Here is a 16978-nt window from a genome sequence, read left to right as displayed (position 1 = left end):
ACAGCAGTCATTTGGATGTTCCTAAATCCGAGCCGTTGAAGACGCAGTGGCCGAGTTTTGTTTTTGAAGCGATATGCCCAAAGGATTGACGCGGGGATTCCCTCACGGGGATTCCCCACGATCTCTGTGCTTTCATGTTTGCGAGAATCATTTCACACCAGACAGCTTTACAAACGAGAAAAAACGGATCGGTACCAACGTGTTACTGCTGAACCTCCAGAAGATGTGAGTGTAATGTTTTATTAACCTTTATATTAGTATTTATATTCATCTTTGCAAAATTTGCAAACCTTGCTGCAGGCTTCACGATGAATGCGTCTAAGGTGTACACTCAGGGTACATTACGGCATGTTTTCTATGTACGACATTCTCAATATAATTCATAATCCCACGTTTATAATTAACAACGTGTGGTTATTGTGTTAGAAACGGTGTACGCACAGAACAGAGGGGCGGGGTGAGCAAAGCTCATTATCATTTAAAGACACATGCACTGAAACGGCGTGCTGAAAACAGAGCTGTTTTTGACCAGGTAAAATTTGTGTTTTCTTACAATACTAATGAGAATTTTTAATTAAAGTATATTACAAACTTTTAATTTAGACCCTAAAGAATCATATTAGCTTGTACAAAAATGGCATTATATGACCCCTTTTAAACTACTCCTCGATTGGTCAGAATTAACGTGCGGGAATATTCCAACGGAAATCCCAGAAGTAAACAAAGAGAGGAGGAAAAAACCCAGCAGACAACACGCCACTTTTGTGGGTCATACATGGAGAGACGACTGCGGGCTGATTGTATCCCTGGTCATCATGCATACACCACTTTAGGCAAACTATACATTTCAAGAATGAAGCACGAATGCGGCTGGAAAATGTGCTGCAAACGGCGAAAGCCTCGTTGACCTGTCTAATAAAAATGCGTTCTAGACAGTGCTGGAAATTTTTTAATTATTTCATCCAGGAATCTGTATTTAACCTCAGAACGATCTCAAAGTAAAGAGAGGTGCTAAAGTCTGATTTTGTGGTGGCTGTGCTTTCAAATTACATTATTATAATTAATTTAAGTGATGAAGGATTTTGAATGTCTGACAGTAATCATTGTTGAGTACTACTGTAAGGTTAACCCTGCCTTGTTTAAATGATTGAAAATGATAAACTAATGTTACAGTAAAAAGTAGCCTAATCAAATCTAATCAGTTACATTACTTCAATAAAGTAATTGAAATAGTTACACTACTTATTACATTTTAAATAGGGTAACTTGAAGTCTGTAACCTCTTTCATTATCAAAGTAACCTTCCCAACACTGCTAACTGTATTTACAACACAAAACATACAGCATGACCAGCTTTATTCGCTTATTGAAAGAATGACTATTATGAGCCGATTCTTTATAGTAAATCAAAACATAAAGCACTGTATCCCGCTTTCTGAACAAATGACTGTTACATGGCAGGAATTCAGAAAAACACATACAGTTGATTCTTTGAGCCCTAATGAGTCGATTCTTTTTAGTCAATCAATAACATACATTGTGTGACCAATGTATTCCAAATGATTTTCGCACGAATGACTCCATGGAGCCATTTCTTTGAATCACACATACAGTTTGCAACTTAGACTACTTTGTTATTATGTTGTATTCAAGACACATTAAGTTTAAATAGGTTACTGTATGATGTTTGAATGACAGTATAAGCTTAAAACTTATGAGGTATGAATTTTGTCAGCAGTACTGTAGCTATTTTTTAAAAAATGATCGACTCAAATATTTCACATTTTTCCGATTGTTTAGTTTGATAAAAAAGTAATGTTTTTATGTATAATATTGTATAATACTATATATTATATCACAAAAGTGAATGATTTTTAATTAAATTGACACAATGTGTTTTTACTTAAAGACCTGAGTCTCAGTAGCTGTATTGTTTCTGTTAGATATTCAAACCTGTTTTCAGTAAATAATCAGTTTGATCTCTTAATTAAAATTACATTTTATATGGTGATTTTATCCATTTGTATTAATTCTAATCATATTTTTATGCACTACGCTATAATCTTTCCTCACTATAGCTACAAATCTTGTACAAATATGTCATTGTATGCAGTGTATCACAGCATTCAGTTGTCAGATACTGTATTTCCTAATATTCACCATCTTGCGTCTCAGTTATTGACTGTATCGATCGAAGCTGAATTTTCAGCATCTTTCCTCCAGTCTTCAGTGTCACATGATCCTTAAATTATAAAGCATAAAAACAGAGCATGACAGGAAATTTACAACCCAGTCCATCAAAGTAACGGATAAGAACGATTTGCACTGCAACCACTGGCTTAGCCAGATCTATGGTGCGTTTAGCAGTCTTATAAACAGACAGGATTATAGCAAAAATATCTCCCGAAGTTGTTATTAAAGTATTGTGGGATTTTTTTATTTTTTTTTATCTGGACTTAACATTGTGCTAAATTGTTCAAATTCTAATATCTAAATAGTTGGGGATTTTATGGCTTTCACTTTTTGTTGCAACTTGACAAAATCTTTGTTTAAATAGATCACATGGCTGTGACTTTAGTTTTTCTTCTATTATTCTCATTGTGATAAATTTATTGAATGCAATATCCACTTCTTTGTTCTTACTGAATTAGAAAAAGAAACATGACTTCTACAACTGTACAAGCACAATAGTTAACTAACTAAGCAAGTTCAATTGAAGTGGACTCTTTGCAGCCTAGTATGTCATCGCTTACAGTAAAAATACAGAAGAATGCATTTTTATATAAGCAACAAAAATAAATATTAACACCCTCGAATACAAAATAATGTAATTTTAAAAAAGTATTATTATTGTGAAAATCGTGTAAAACATCTGACGAAAAAAATAGGTGATAAATTAACTTCTTCTTTTTTCTTTTTTGTGGTACAGCTTGTCGACAGGAACTATGAATGGACAGGTTTTTCAGGTGCTTGGGCCAATCATGTTAACCCTCCTGCTGACGACTGTCCCAGTTGTTCAGAGCGGGAAGGTTCTTGTCTTTCCTGTGGATGGCAGTCACTGGGTCAACATGAACATCTTGATTGAAGCACTTCATGCCAAAGGTCACAATGTTACAGTCATTCGGATGGCAGACAGCTGGTACATCAAAGAATTCTCTCCTCACTACACATCAATCAATCTCAAGTCTGAAGGAGGATTTAGTGAAGAATTCCTGGATATGTTTGTATCCAGACTTATGGAGATTCATAGGAAGGGTTCCACATGGGCTCGTCTGAAGCTGGAGATAGAGATGTGGGAAAGTTCTTTGAAGATGATGAAAACAGAAAGTGAGATGATAGTCAACATGTTTGAAGACCAGCAGCTTCGTTGTACATTCATCATACAATGTCCGTTGGACATTGTATGATGAAGGTCATTTTGCAATAGCTCCTTCTCCACTTTCTTATGTTCCTTTACCAATGCTGGAGTTATCAGACCACATGAGCTTTTTTCAAAGAGTGAAGAATGTAGTGATGTACATCATAACTGAAGCACAAGGCGCTTTCCTGTTTGCTCCAACTTTTAATGCACTTTGTGAACGGTTCATTGGCCCAGGAACATCCTACTTTCCTTTAATTCAGGGCGCCGATCTGTGGCTCCATAGAGTTGATTATATCTTTGAATTCCCGCGTCCCACTATGCCAAACATCGTCTACATGGGAGGTTTTCAGTGCAAGCCATCAAAGCCTCTTCCACAAGATCTGGAGGACTTTGTGCAGAGCTCTGGGGAGCATGGTGTCATCATCATGTCTCTGGGCACTCTCATTGGTCAGCTTCCTGATGATGTGGCAGAGGCAGTTGCTGAAGCTTTTGCAGAACTTCCACAGAAGATCATCTGGAGGTACAAAGGAAAGAGACCATCTGCACTAGGGAACAACACCATAATGATGAACTGGATGCCTCAGAATGATCTTCTGGGTCATCCTAAGACCAGAGCCTTTGTGGCACATGGAGGGACCAATGGAATTCAAGAAGCCATCTACCACGGGGTACCAATCATTGGATTTGGGCTGATTTTTGACCAGCCTGATAATCTTTCTAAAATGAGAGTAAAGGGTGTAGCCAAGAATGTAGACTTTGCCACAGTGGATAAGGACTCCTTCCTTAAAACTGTCAAAGAGGTCCTTTATGAGCCCTCTTATCAGGAGAACATGCAGAGGCTCTCAAGGCTTCACAAGGACGTCCCAGTGAAGCCTCTGGACAACGCCATCTTCTGGATTGAGTTTGTTATGAGGCACAAAGGTGCCGCTCACCTGCGCACAGACTCTTACAAAATGCCCTGGTACTCTTATCACTCTGTTGATGTCATTCTGTTCCTGCTTTCTGCTGTGTCACTCATAATCCTGATTATATATGCGGTTATCAAGTATTTCTGCTGCAGAATATGCATGAGAAAAACAAAACTGAATGACTTGACTTTTTTATTTTTACTCAGATATTAAGCAACTTAAGTCAGACATTACCAGTATATTAAAGCTTTCAATCATTATGATATTCATTTCAAATGGTAATCTGTTGATTTATTGGTTTGTGCACATGTTTTTAGTTGTGCTACTGTTTTAGAACCTATTCTATATTTCATATATGAATTAAGTCAGTTCTATCTTGCTTTCTATAAACTCATGTTTGATTTTATTATCATTTAAGTTGTCCTTTTCTTTTACTGTAAGTTATAGAGAGCCTAAGTCCCGCCCCGCCGCTTCCGGCTCATGGGACCTTAGTTCGGAAAAAATATGTATGGAAGTCAATGGCGAGAGATAACTTATCTTTTTATTCCGTCTGAACTGTGCCCTGAACAACACATATGATGTTTGTCAATTTAAAAGGTAATTATGAAAGTCAAGAAAGTCGCAGTTTGTCATAAAACAGAAGAGTAACGTTTAGTTTTATGTGAAAATCGCTCAATGAACTACATCTCTCGTCTCGCACTATGTACGTCACAAGATCCGTTGCTCGTATGTGTGTATTCTGGCTCAAAACACTCAGGCATGACGGCGTAACGTTACGATTATAATGTAAGACTATAGAAAAAATGACAGACGTTAGCTTCAGTAAAGTTAGCTTCATTCATTGAGAGAAAAGGTATGACGTCGCATGTGCGCCTTCTGGGTTTGTAGTCTTTCTAATTACGTATTTTCACAGTCTTATACCTCAGCAGTTTTACATCAAGCTGCGACTTTCTTGACTTTAAAATGTATCTTTTAAATTGACAAACATCATATGTGTAAATCAGGGCACAATTCAAACGAGATCAAAATATTTGTTGTCTCTCGCCATTGACTACCATACAATATTTTTCCGAAATAAGGTCCCATGGTGGTCGACCGGAAGGGGAGGGACTTAGGCTCTCTATTATTTCACCATCTCCATGCATTTGATTGTAATGTTGTTTGTTGTTTCTGTTTCATATTTATGTGCTGAACAAATGAATTAAACTTTCGAATTGAAAGATAAAATTTGGACAATCATATACAATGTAGGGCTGAACGATATATCGTTATCGTATCTATATCGAGATATGAACTTTCAAGATATTACTATCGAAAAAAGCAACGATATAGACGATATAGATTTCCCCTCTCCGCGCTCGCCCTGCATACAACTCTGGCAGTCATAACAAACATCAGTTTTACGAGTGCCCTTGAATGCACCGCTAAAGCCCTTCTATACTCTTTGGCTAAAGCCAGCGCGCACACACCAGGGACGTGGAGGGGGGCGGCGTTTCCATGGTGACGCGTCATTGCTTGTCACGTGACACACAGCAGCAGCAACAGCGCTGAATGAATGATGATCTGCTTTTATGTCATTTTCCTTTTTTATTCAGAATATTCACAAATGTGTTAGCTATGGCATGAAATATCTGATATTCCGATTGTCAAATACATGCAAGTGGAAGTATATTGTTGTTTAAACACCTTTATAACGATCGCGTTAGTTGAGCTGTATGCGCGATGGGCGCCGCCGTGTTAGTTTGTGCCGCAGACGCAGTTCAGAGAATCGGATCTGTTGGATTTACAACCTCTATGTTTACAACACGTGAATTCATCCACTTCTCCCGAAATACTTAAAAGTAAGTGGCTGGTGAACTGGGAATAGAATAGAGTAAACACTGAAGTTACACAATGCGATATGAATAAAACGTGTCGAATTATAATGGAAAGGATTATTAGTACCTCTTCCATAGACATCAGTGTGTATTTTACAAACTCTAAATGTATTGTTTTTTTAGTTCTTACGTAGTCATATCGTATTGTATCGATATCGAGATATCAGGCATGAAAATCGAGATATGAAATTTTGTCCATATCGTTCAGCCCTAATACAATGTATATAAACAAAACTTTTAAAAACTACATAATTGTTTCATAATTGTTTCTTAGTCACTAGTCAGATGTTTTAATGCCTTGCCTTCCATTTAACAGGTGAGTAACAAGTAATACTATGACCCCTGACTGTAGTGCTGACTTGGGTCCATCCATATCCATTAAATGGCAATGTGAAGTTTAGGCTATAAGATATTGAAGTATATGATGTGTACAGGAAAACACCACTCACATATTTATAATAAAATGCAAAAATTTAGTTTTTCTTCTACTGTTGCAAGAATTGTATACCAGGTGACATAACTGTTCCACATCATGCTTGTTATTTGCAACAACACTGCTAACTTAACTACAGCTACACAGATTGGCCTACTGCCAGTGTTGGGGAGTAACTAGTTACATGTAACAGTGTTACGTAATTTAATTACAAAATAAATTTAACTGTAATCTATTACAGTTACTGGGCAAAAATGTGTAATTCAGTTATAGTTATTTATGAAAATGTTAACGATAAAATAGGGGGTAACATCTGAATATTTTCTGTAAAAAGCTAGGATATGCTGAATAATTTTAATTTGTTGTATTGCCTGTTTTTGATGTGCACGATGCCTCCTGCCATTTAAAGGTCATTTAGTAATGATGCTATTCTGATGCTTTTGTTTCTCTCTCTTGTCTTGTCTCTCTTGTATTCAGTCTTTAAAGGTGAAAAGAAAATTTCCATGCAGAGGTCAAATCTCCTGTCTGAGATTTGCCATCATGGCGTGTGATAAAAATGCGTCCTGCTGGAAATTTTAAAATCATTTCATTCAGAAATCTGTATTTAACCTCAGAATGATCTCAAAGTAAAGAGAGGTGCTAAAGTCTCATTTTGTGGTGGCTGGCTGTGCTTTAAAATTAAATTATTATAATTAATTTAAGTGATGAAGGATTTTGAAAGTGTGACAGTAATCAGTGTTGAGTACTACTGTAAGGTTAACCATGCCTTGTTTAAATGTTTGAAAATGATTTACAGTTGAAAACATTGGTTAGAAATTTAGAAAAGTATTCAAATGTAATCAGTTACATTACTTTAATAAAGTAATTGAAATAGTTACACTACTTATTACATTTTAAATAGGGTAATTTGAAGTCTGTAACTTATTACATTTTCAAAGTAACCTTCCCAACACTGCTAACTGTATTTACAACACAAAACATACAGCATGACCAGCTTTATTCGCTTATCGAAAGAATGACTCTTATGAGCCGATTCTTTATAGTGAATCAAAACATAAAGCACTGTATCCCGCTTTCTGAACAAATGACTGTTATGAGTCGGTTTAGTGAATCAAATGCTGAATTCATAACCGGGTACTAGCAAACTCTTACTATTTTTACCATATCGTTATATGGCAGGAATTCAGCAAAACACAGCGCCACAGTCGATTCTTCTTATGCTCTATGAGTCGATTCTTTTTAGTCAGTCAATAACATACAGAGTGTGAATGACCAATGTATTCCAAATGATTCTCACACAAATGACTCCTTGGAGCCATTTCTTTTAAGTGAATCACACAGATACAGTTTGCAACTTAGACTACTGTCTTATGTTGTACTCAAGATGCATTAAGTTTAAATAGGTTACTGTATTATCTTTGAATGACAGTATTAACTTAAAACCTATGAGGTATGAATTTTGTCAGCAAGCAGATATTTTATTTAAAAAAATTATCGACTGAAATAATTCACATTTTGTGATTTAGTTTGATAAAAAAATATATATTTAAAATATTTTTATGTAATACTATATAGCAACAATTAAATGCATATTGCTGTGCATATTAGGTGTTCACAAAGTACTTCGAGCGAGCAGAGACACCGGAGAGCGGTTGTATCAAGCACACACTTCTAGAATGTCCTCACTCTTAAGAAGCTTTGAGTAGTTCAAGTCATTTTGCTGAATCAGTTTGATTCAATTTCATATGGGGCATTTTACATGTTCTTTTTTCTGTACTGAAAATAAAATACTATTTTTTTGTTACAGTAAGTGCTGTTGTTTTCCATTAGGCTATATTTTCGATCTCTTGAATGTGTTTGTGCCAAAGACATTCTGGTGTTTCTTGTCAAGTGCACTAAATGTAGTAGAAAATCATTTTTTTTCATTTCAGTATAGCTTCAGTGAACTTAGTCAGTACTAAGATAAATTTACAAGTACAATTTTAAATAGTAGCTTATTAACTTGGGCTGTGCAGGTAAATGCCCTTTGCCCTGTTAAAGACTGTTAAATGAATGTATCAGCATGCACAACGAGACCAAAACAGAGTAAATGCTTGTAGTGTTGTTAGTTAAGCTACATTCCAGGCCGATCTGCTACATATTCATAGGTAAGAATATATTTTTCATATAATGAACAGCATAGAGATCACAAGGAACAAATTACAAGTAGATATGTTTGCTGTTTCCACACCAATTAGAAAAATGAGAACGTTTGAGATTTTCATTTGACATTTGCCTTGTGAAAGCTGTTTTTTTTATGTTCATATGGGTGATTTTTTTTCCCCCTTTATTACAGGTTTGAATGCCATCTAGTTAACAAACCAAGTGAGTATATGTTATTGGTTACCAGAACTAAATGTTGTGTCTTGACAAAAAATTCAATATTGCTTCTTTTTTTTTTCTTTGATTCTATAAGACAATCATCTTAAGGCTGGAATACACTACATGATTTAAAACCTGAACAGATTTTGAAAACCCTGCATCATACTTGCATCATACACTAAACAACAGAGTATTATACACAGAGACTTTCAAAATGTTCTGAACACCAAGGCTTGTGTTTTCAATGAGAACGGCACATTTTTTATAACGTCAGCAGCATGACGAGACGCTGAGAGTTGAAGAATGTTCAACTTTGGGTGAAACGCAGGCTCATCATTGTCTCTTTTTCCAAGCCGTCCAAGCAAAGTGAAGGAAGGGCGGGACGAATCCCACATCGACAAAATAATTGAAAACAAGAGCCAGAGCAAGTACTTTATATTCTATTGACATTTTTATATTAAGAAACACTACTAGTGATACTAATACTAGCAACACTTTCGATATTCCGTATCGATATAGCATCTTAACTGAAAAAAGACACCGTGCCGAAGTGTTCTCAAGCGCCTGCAACAAGGCGTTTTCAGTGGAACGCTGGCATTTTCAGCTGGCTAAACACGCTTTGGACACACAACCTAACAAACTCACGCAGAAACATACAGCTTGTCATAACAAATGAAAACAATGTGTGCTCTAAAATCGGCTAAAACATTTCAAACATGTTTGATGTCTTCCTACTAAATAGAATCATAGTCTGAAAAAAAAGTAAATCTGTGCCCATACTACACGATTTTTTTCAGAAATCTGTCAGCTCCGAAGGCGTAAAATCTGCAGACTGGCTCTGACTTTCGGTAACTAGTGTTGACGCGTCTAGACTACAAATAGTAGCAAAAAAATGCAAAAGTTGTGTAGTGGCTTGGCTCCTTTCAGTGCAGCTGCCCTGCCGCAAAGTTTGCTAGCATTTCACTTTACAATCTGTTAAAAAATTTCACATTTTCAGATGCAATGTCGAATGAATAATTTACACTTCACTAATATTACAACTTTATATATTCAACTGATTCCAAAAGTCTGTCAGAACATTATTGTTACTCTGTTGCTTTACAGCAGGTGCCATGAACAGACAGATTTTTCAGATATGTGGTCAAATCACATTAACCCTCCTGCTGACGACTGTCCCAGTTGTTCAGAGTGGGAAGGTTCTTGTCTTTCCTGTGGATGGCAGTCACTGGGTCAACATGAACATCTTAATTGAAGCACTTCATGCCAAAGGTCACAATGTTACAGTCATTCGGATGGCAGACAGCTGGTACATCAAAGAATTCTCTCCTCACTACACATCAATCACTCTGAATTCCCCTGGAGGATTTGATGAAGAATTCATTGAAGGATTTGCATTCAAACTTATGGAGATTCTGAGGAAGGGTTCCACATGGGCTCGTCTGAAGCTGGAGATAGAGATGTGGGAAAATATTTTAAAGATGCATAAAACAGAAAGTGAGTTTATAGTCAACATGTTTGAAGACCAGCAGCTGATGCAGTCTTTAAAAAAAGCCAAATATGATTTGATTCTAACAGATCCCGTCAACTTTGGAGGTGTACTATTGAGTCATTATCTCAAACTGCCCATTGTCTACAATGTCCGTTGGACAGTTTACAGTGAGGCTCATTTTGCAATAGCTCCTTCTCCACTTTCTTATATTCCTTTACCAATGCTGGAGTTATCAGACCGCATGAGTTTTTTGGAAAGAGTGAAGAATGTAGTAATGTACATCATAACTGAAGCACAAGTTGCTTTCATGATTGCTCCAACTTATAATCCACTTTGTGAACGCTTTATTGGTCCCCGCGTATCTTTCTTTTCTTTAATTCAGGGTGCTGATCTGTGGCTCCATAGAGTTGATTTTATCTTTGAATTCCCGCGTCCCACTATGCCAAACATCGTCTACATGGGAGGTTTTCAGTGCAAGCCATCAAAGCCTCTTCCACAAGATCTGGAGGACTTTGTGCAGAGCTCTGGGGAGCATGGTGTCATCATCATGTCTCTGGGCACTCTCATTGGTCAGCTTCCTGATGATGTGGCAGAGGCAGTTGCTGAAGCTTTTGCAGAACTTCCACAGAAGATCATCTGAAGGTACAAAGGAAAGAGACCATCCGCACTAGGGAACAACACCTTAATGATGGACTGGATGCCTCAGAATGATCTTCTGGGTCATCCTAAGACCAGAGCCTTTGTGGCACATGGAGGAACCAATGGAATTCAAGAAGCCATCTACCACGGGGTACCAATCATTGGATTTGGGCTGATTTTTGACCAGCCTGATAATCTTTCTAAGATGAGAGTAAAGGGTGTAGCCAAGAATGTAGACTTTGCCACAGTGGATAAGGACTCCTTCCTTAAAACTGTCAAAGAGGTCCTTTATGAGCCCTCTTATCGGGAGAACATGCAGAGGCTCTCAAGGCTTCACAAGGACGTCCCAGTGAAGCCTCTGGACAACGCCATCTTCTGGATTGAGTTTGTTATGAGGCACAAAGGTGCCGCTCACCTGCGCACAGACTCTTACAAAATGCCCTGGTACTCTTATCACTCTGTTGATGTCATTCTGTTCCTGCTTTCTGCTGTGTCACTCATAATCCTGATTATATATGCGGTTATCAAGTATTTCTGCTGCAGAATATGCATGAGAAAAACTAAAAACAAAAGTGAATGACTTTACGTTTTTATTTTTACTCAGATATTAAGCAACTTAAGTCAGACATTACCAGTATATTAACGACCAAAGCTTTCAATCATTATGATATTCATTTCAAATGGTGATCTATAGATGTTGATTTATTGGTTTGTGCACATGTTTTTAATTGTGTTCATTGTTTTAGAACCTATTCTATATTTCATTTCTGAATTATGTCAGCTCTATCATGCTTTCTATTTCTATAAACTCACCTTTTCTTTTACTTTGTTATTATTTCACCATCTCTATGCATTTGATTGTAATGTTGTTTGTTAGTGTTTCTGTTTCATATTTATGTGCTGAACAAATTAATTAAACTTTTGAATTGAAATAGAAAATTTGGACAATCATTTATAATGCATACAATAATTGTTTCTTAGGGTCCTTTCACATCTGTAGTTCAGTTAATTTGTTCCTGACCAAGGGTATAGCATTTTTCAGCCGTTTTGGTTCCTTTTCACACCACACTGATTGCTCTGGTCTGAATCAGCTGACGAGTAACACAAACCAAAATTCAGTTACCTGACAAAATCCACATCACTCCTCTTCTTCTTCTGGCGTTTTATGGCGGTTGGAAAACAAACAATTGATGTGTTCCTGCCACCTACTGGGCTGGAGTGTGGATCATTGATGGAATAGGAAGAACTAAATAAATAAATAAATGAATGAAAATTAAAAAAAAAAAATTGATTACCTTCTAAATCCCATTAAACAGATATACCTTTCTTAAGTATCTCATGGATGCATTATATGTTTTATGATGATTCAAGCCATTATTCAGCAGTATTTTAAGTCTAAGATTTCCTATCCCCATTTCTCTTAATTCTTCCAACAGAAATACCCTCTCATGTTCATAAGCAGTAGGCTACAATATATTAGTACATGCTCTACTTTTTCTGCAGATCCACATAAACCACAATTCACAGACCCATGTTTGCTCATATAGAGAGAATAATTGAGAGCTGTGTGCCCAAGTCGAAGTATCCAAATTACTCGTTGACCAGATGTGTCTTTGAACCGGGGGGCAGTATTTCGGAAAACATTGAAGCTTCCCCGGGCGCCGCCATTGATTAGCAGACCCCCACCTGCTATTAGCATTCCATTGACTCCCATTCATTTTGGCGTCACTTTGACAGCGAATAACTTTACATCTGAGGCGTTTAAAGGGGTCATATAATGGTACATGCACTTTTACAAGTTGATTGCACTGATATGTCTGTTGGCAGTGCCTGTACACAACCATCCTATCATGATAAAAATCCATCCAGTGGTTTTGTTTTAATCTCCTTATATGTTTGACCATCTCTGAAATCAAGCCGTTCGATATTGTGACGTCATAAGATCATACGCCCCTCCCGCTATTGTGATTGACAGCCGTGTTTCAACACAAGACCCGCCCTGAGCAAACTGTGACAGCCGTCGTCATAGTAGTCCGCCATTGTTGATATGCTGGAGTAGAATGGCGTCTAAGCGATTGTGGTGTTCAGTTCTTAGATGTAATAAGGAACACAGCAGTCATTTGGATGTTCCTAAATCCGAGCCGTTGAAGAAACAGTGGCTGAGTTTTGTTTTTGAAGCGATATGCCCAAAGGATTGACGCGGGGATTCCCTCACGGGGATTCCCCACGATCGTCTGTGCTTTCATGTTTGCGCGAATCATTTCACACCAGACAGCTTCACAAACGAGAAAAAACGGATCGGTACCAACGTGTTCCTGCTGAACCTCCAGAAGATGTGAGTGTAATGTTTTATTAACCTTTATATTAGTATTTATATTAATCTTTGCAAATTTGCAAACCTTGCTGCAGGCTTCACAATGAATGCGTCTAAGGTTTACACTCAGGGTACATTACGGCATGTTTTCTATGTACGACGTTCTCAATATAATTCATAATCCCACGTTTATAACTAATAACACGTGGTTATTGTGTTAGATACGGTCAGAGAATGTCTAATACGGTGTACCCACAGAACAGAGGGGCGGGGTGAGCAAAGCTCATTATCATTTAAAGACACGTGCACTGAAACGGCGTGCTGAAAACAGAGCTGTTTTTGACCAGGTAAAATTTGTGTTTTCTTACAATACTAATGAGAATTTTTAATTAAAGTATATTAGAAACTTTTAATTTAGACCCTAAAGAATCATATTAGCTTGTACAAAAATGGCATTATATGACCCCTTTAAAGACTCCATTTGTCCATTATTTATTTCTAAAGAAACACGAAAATGTATAAAAGGCTCCATTACCTTGTATCAACTGCCCATTGTCTACAATGTCCGTTGGACATTGTATGGTGAAGGTCATTTTGCAATAGCTCCTTCTCCACTTTCTTATATTCCTTTTCCAATGCTGGAGTTATCAGACCGCATGAGCTTTTTTCAAAGAGTGAAGAATGTAGTGATGTACATCATAACTGAAACACAAGGCGCTTTCCTGTTTGCTCCAACTTTTAATGCACTTTGTGAACGGTTCATTGGTCCCGGCGTATCTTTCTTTTCTTTAATTCAGGGTGCTGATCTGTGGCTCCATAGAGTTGATTTTATCTTTGAATTCCCACGTCCCACTATGCCAAACATCCTCTACATGGGAGGTTTTCAGTGCAAGCCATCAAAGCCTCTTCCACAAGATCTGGAGGACTTTGTGCAGAGCTCTGGGGAGCATGGTGTCATCATCATGTCTCTGGGCACTCTCATTGGTCAGCTTCCTGATGATGTGGCAGAGGCAGTTGCTGAAGCTTTTGCAGAACTTCCACAGAAGATCATCTGGAGGTACAAAGGAAAGAGACCATCCGCACTAGGGAACAACACCTTAATGATGGACTGGATGCCTCAGAATGATCTTCTGGGTCATCCTAAGACCAGAGCCTTTGTGGCACATGGAGGAACCAATGGAATTCAAGAAGCCATCTACCACGGTGTACCAATCATTGGATTTGGGCTGATTTTTGACCAGCCTGATAATCTTTCTAAAATGAGAGTAAAGGGTGTAGCCAAGAATGTAGACTTTGCCACAGTGGATAAGGACTCCTTCCTTAAAACTGTCAAAGAGGTCCTTTATGAGCCCTCTTATCGGGAGAACATGCAGAGGCTCTCAAGGCTTCACAAGGACGTCCCAGTGAAGCCTCTGGACAATGCCATCTTCTGGACTGAGTTTGTTATGAAGCACAAAGGTGCCGCTCACCTGCGCACAGACTCTTACAAAATGCCCTGGTACTCTTATCACTCTGTTGATGTCATTCTGTTCCTGCTTTCTGCTGTGTCACTCATAATCCTGACCAGGCCCGGAGTGGGTAATCGGGAGAATCGGGAGTATTCCCGGTGGGCCGCTTCACTTTTGGGCCGGTCGAGGAATTTTTTTTTATTATTTTTTTTACATTTCAATGTCACATTAGTTACATTAGGATACACACGTTCCGCATTCTGCCACCACAGCGCGCAACTCAGCATGGGTTGTACCATGTGAGGGAGTTCTCCCCTCCCCTCCTATAGAAATAGTTGGGTCCATAGCCCGTCTTTTCAAAACGTTTTCTCAGGGAGGCTACCGCGGCTCCGCCGGCGCCTACTGATAGCTGGGCCGGCCGTAACGGTACGCGTCAGGGAGGATGGATGGGAGGAAGAGGCCAGGAGGTAAGCTATGGAAGCTTTGTTTCCGCCACAGAATAAAACATTTTAAAAGATAATTGCGACTTTTTATCTCGAGTTTACATCTGGCAATTCTGACTTTTTTTCTCAGAATTGCGAGATATAAAGTCAGAATTGCCTGAAATAAAGTCGCAATTGCGTGTTAAAAAGTCAGAATTGTGAGATATTAAGTCAGAATTGCCTGAAATAAAGTTGCAATTGCGTGTTATAAAGAATTGTGAGATATAGAGTCAGAATTGCGTGATATAAAGTCGCAATTGCTTCTTATAAAGTCAGAATTGCAAGATGTAAAATCAGAACTGCCTGAAATAAAGTCGCAATTGCTTATAAAGTCAGAACTGCAAGATATAGAGTCAGAATTGTGTGATATAAAGTCATAAAACGTGTTATAAAGTCACAATTGCGAAATATAAAGTCAGAATTGTGTGATATAAAGTCGCAATTGCTTATAAAGTCAGAACTGCCAGATATAGAGTCAGAATTGTGTGATATAAAATCATAAAACGTGTTATAAAGTCAGAATTGCAAATTATAAAGTCAGAATTGTGTGAAATAAAGTCGCAATTGCTTATAAAGTCAGAACTGCAAGATATAAAGTCAGAATTGTGTGATATAAAGTAGCAATTGCGTGTTATAAAGTCAGAATTGCGAAATATAAAGTCAGAATTGCGAAATATAACGTCAGAATTGTGTGAAAAAGTTGCAATTGCTTCTTATAAAGTCTAAGTGAATTATTATTTAACCTTTACATTATTTGTTAACCCATGGTATTAATACTAACTACACAATAGTACGAGCTGAACTGTTGCTTCATTTATCCAATTTTAAAAAAGTGCTAATTTGGAATTCCACCATGGAAAAAGTGGGCCGGTCTTGGGCCTGAAACTCCCGGGCTGAAAAGTGGCCCCACTCCGGCCCTGATCCTGACTATACAGTATATGCGGTTATCAAGTATTTCTGCTGCAGAATATGCATGAGAAAAACTAAAAACAAAAGTGAATGACTTTACTTTTTTACTTTTACTCAGGTATTAAGCAACTTCAGGTCAGACATTTCCTGCAATTAATGACCAAAACTTTCAATCATTATGATATTCATTTCAAATGGTGATCTATAGATGTTTCCTATAGATGAGCGGGAATTTTCTTAGCAATGGTAAAACGCACATCAACCGATCACTTGTTTAGCGTTCATGTAAACACTACATTCAGATTCACCAATTGGAATGAATTCAGTTAGATTGAAACAAAAGGTGTGCATGTAAACAATGAATGGCGACCGCAGAATGCAAAAGCTGAATCCCGGACATTTTGAACGATCTCGACAGCCGGACAAGTCCGGGAAATGGAAGATGGTAACCCCTACTTATTCAGCTTTCTCCACAGAACAAGAGCCTGCTAGCTTAGGCCCCGTCTACACTACTGCGTTTTTTTTTAGAAACGGAAAATTAAAACGAATACGATCTCCGTCCACACCAGCGTTTTTAGCTGCGTATTAGAATTGATCTCCGTCCACATTAAAACGACTGAAAACGCGGATCACGTGACCATTCACCAACACTGGGCATGCGCGTGCCGGTGTAAACAGGAAACGGATTGACTATTCCTCAGATTTGATGAAGAAGAAAGTAGCTAACATTACCGCTGCACACGAGAATCGTCAAACA

At 37.9% G+C, this 16978-nt stretch overlaps 1 protein-coding gene and 2 pseudogenes across 3 annotated transcripts; all 3 read left to right on the top strand.

The window, feature by feature from the left end:
• Nucleotides 1–2945: 2945 nt before the first annotated feature.
• Nucleotides 2946–4482, top strand: LOC308688918 (UDP-glucuronosyltransferase 2A3-like; annotated as a pseudogene). Its single transcript has one exon. The product of its transcript is annotated as a UDP-glucuronosyltransferase 2A3-like (transcript).
• Nucleotides 4483–10052: 5570 nt separating this feature from the next.
• On the top strand, nt 10053–11648 carry LOC308688775 (UDP-glucuronosyltransferase 2C1-like; annotated as a pseudogene). The gene has a single exon. The product of its transcript is annotated as a UDP-glucuronosyltransferase 2C1-like (transcript).
• Nucleotides 11649–12599: 951 nt separating this feature from the next.
• On the top strand, nt 12600–16315 carry LOC308688917 (UDP-glucuronosyltransferase 2A2-like; the record flags this gene model as incomplete). The annotated part of the gene is made up of 3 exons (XM_081362354.1): nt 12600–12696; nt 13887–14960; nt 16248–16315. The coding sequence occupies 3 exons, from the start codon at nt 12600–12602 to the stop codon at nt 16313–16315; spliced, it is 1239 nt and encodes a 412-aa protein (XP_081218480.1).
• Nucleotides 16316–16978: the final 663 nt, after the last annotated feature.

Source organism: Scardinius erythrophthalmus, assembly GCF_964197995.2.
Source record: "Scardinius erythrophthalmus genome assembly, chromosome: 3".
In the NCBI taxonomy this organism is placed as follows: Eukaryota; Metazoa; Chordata; class Actinopteri; order Cypriniformes; family Leuciscidae; genus Scardinius; species Scardinius erythrophthalmus.
Note: the sequence above shows the minus strand (reverse complement) of the source record. Positions and strands in the feature narration are given on the sequence as shown.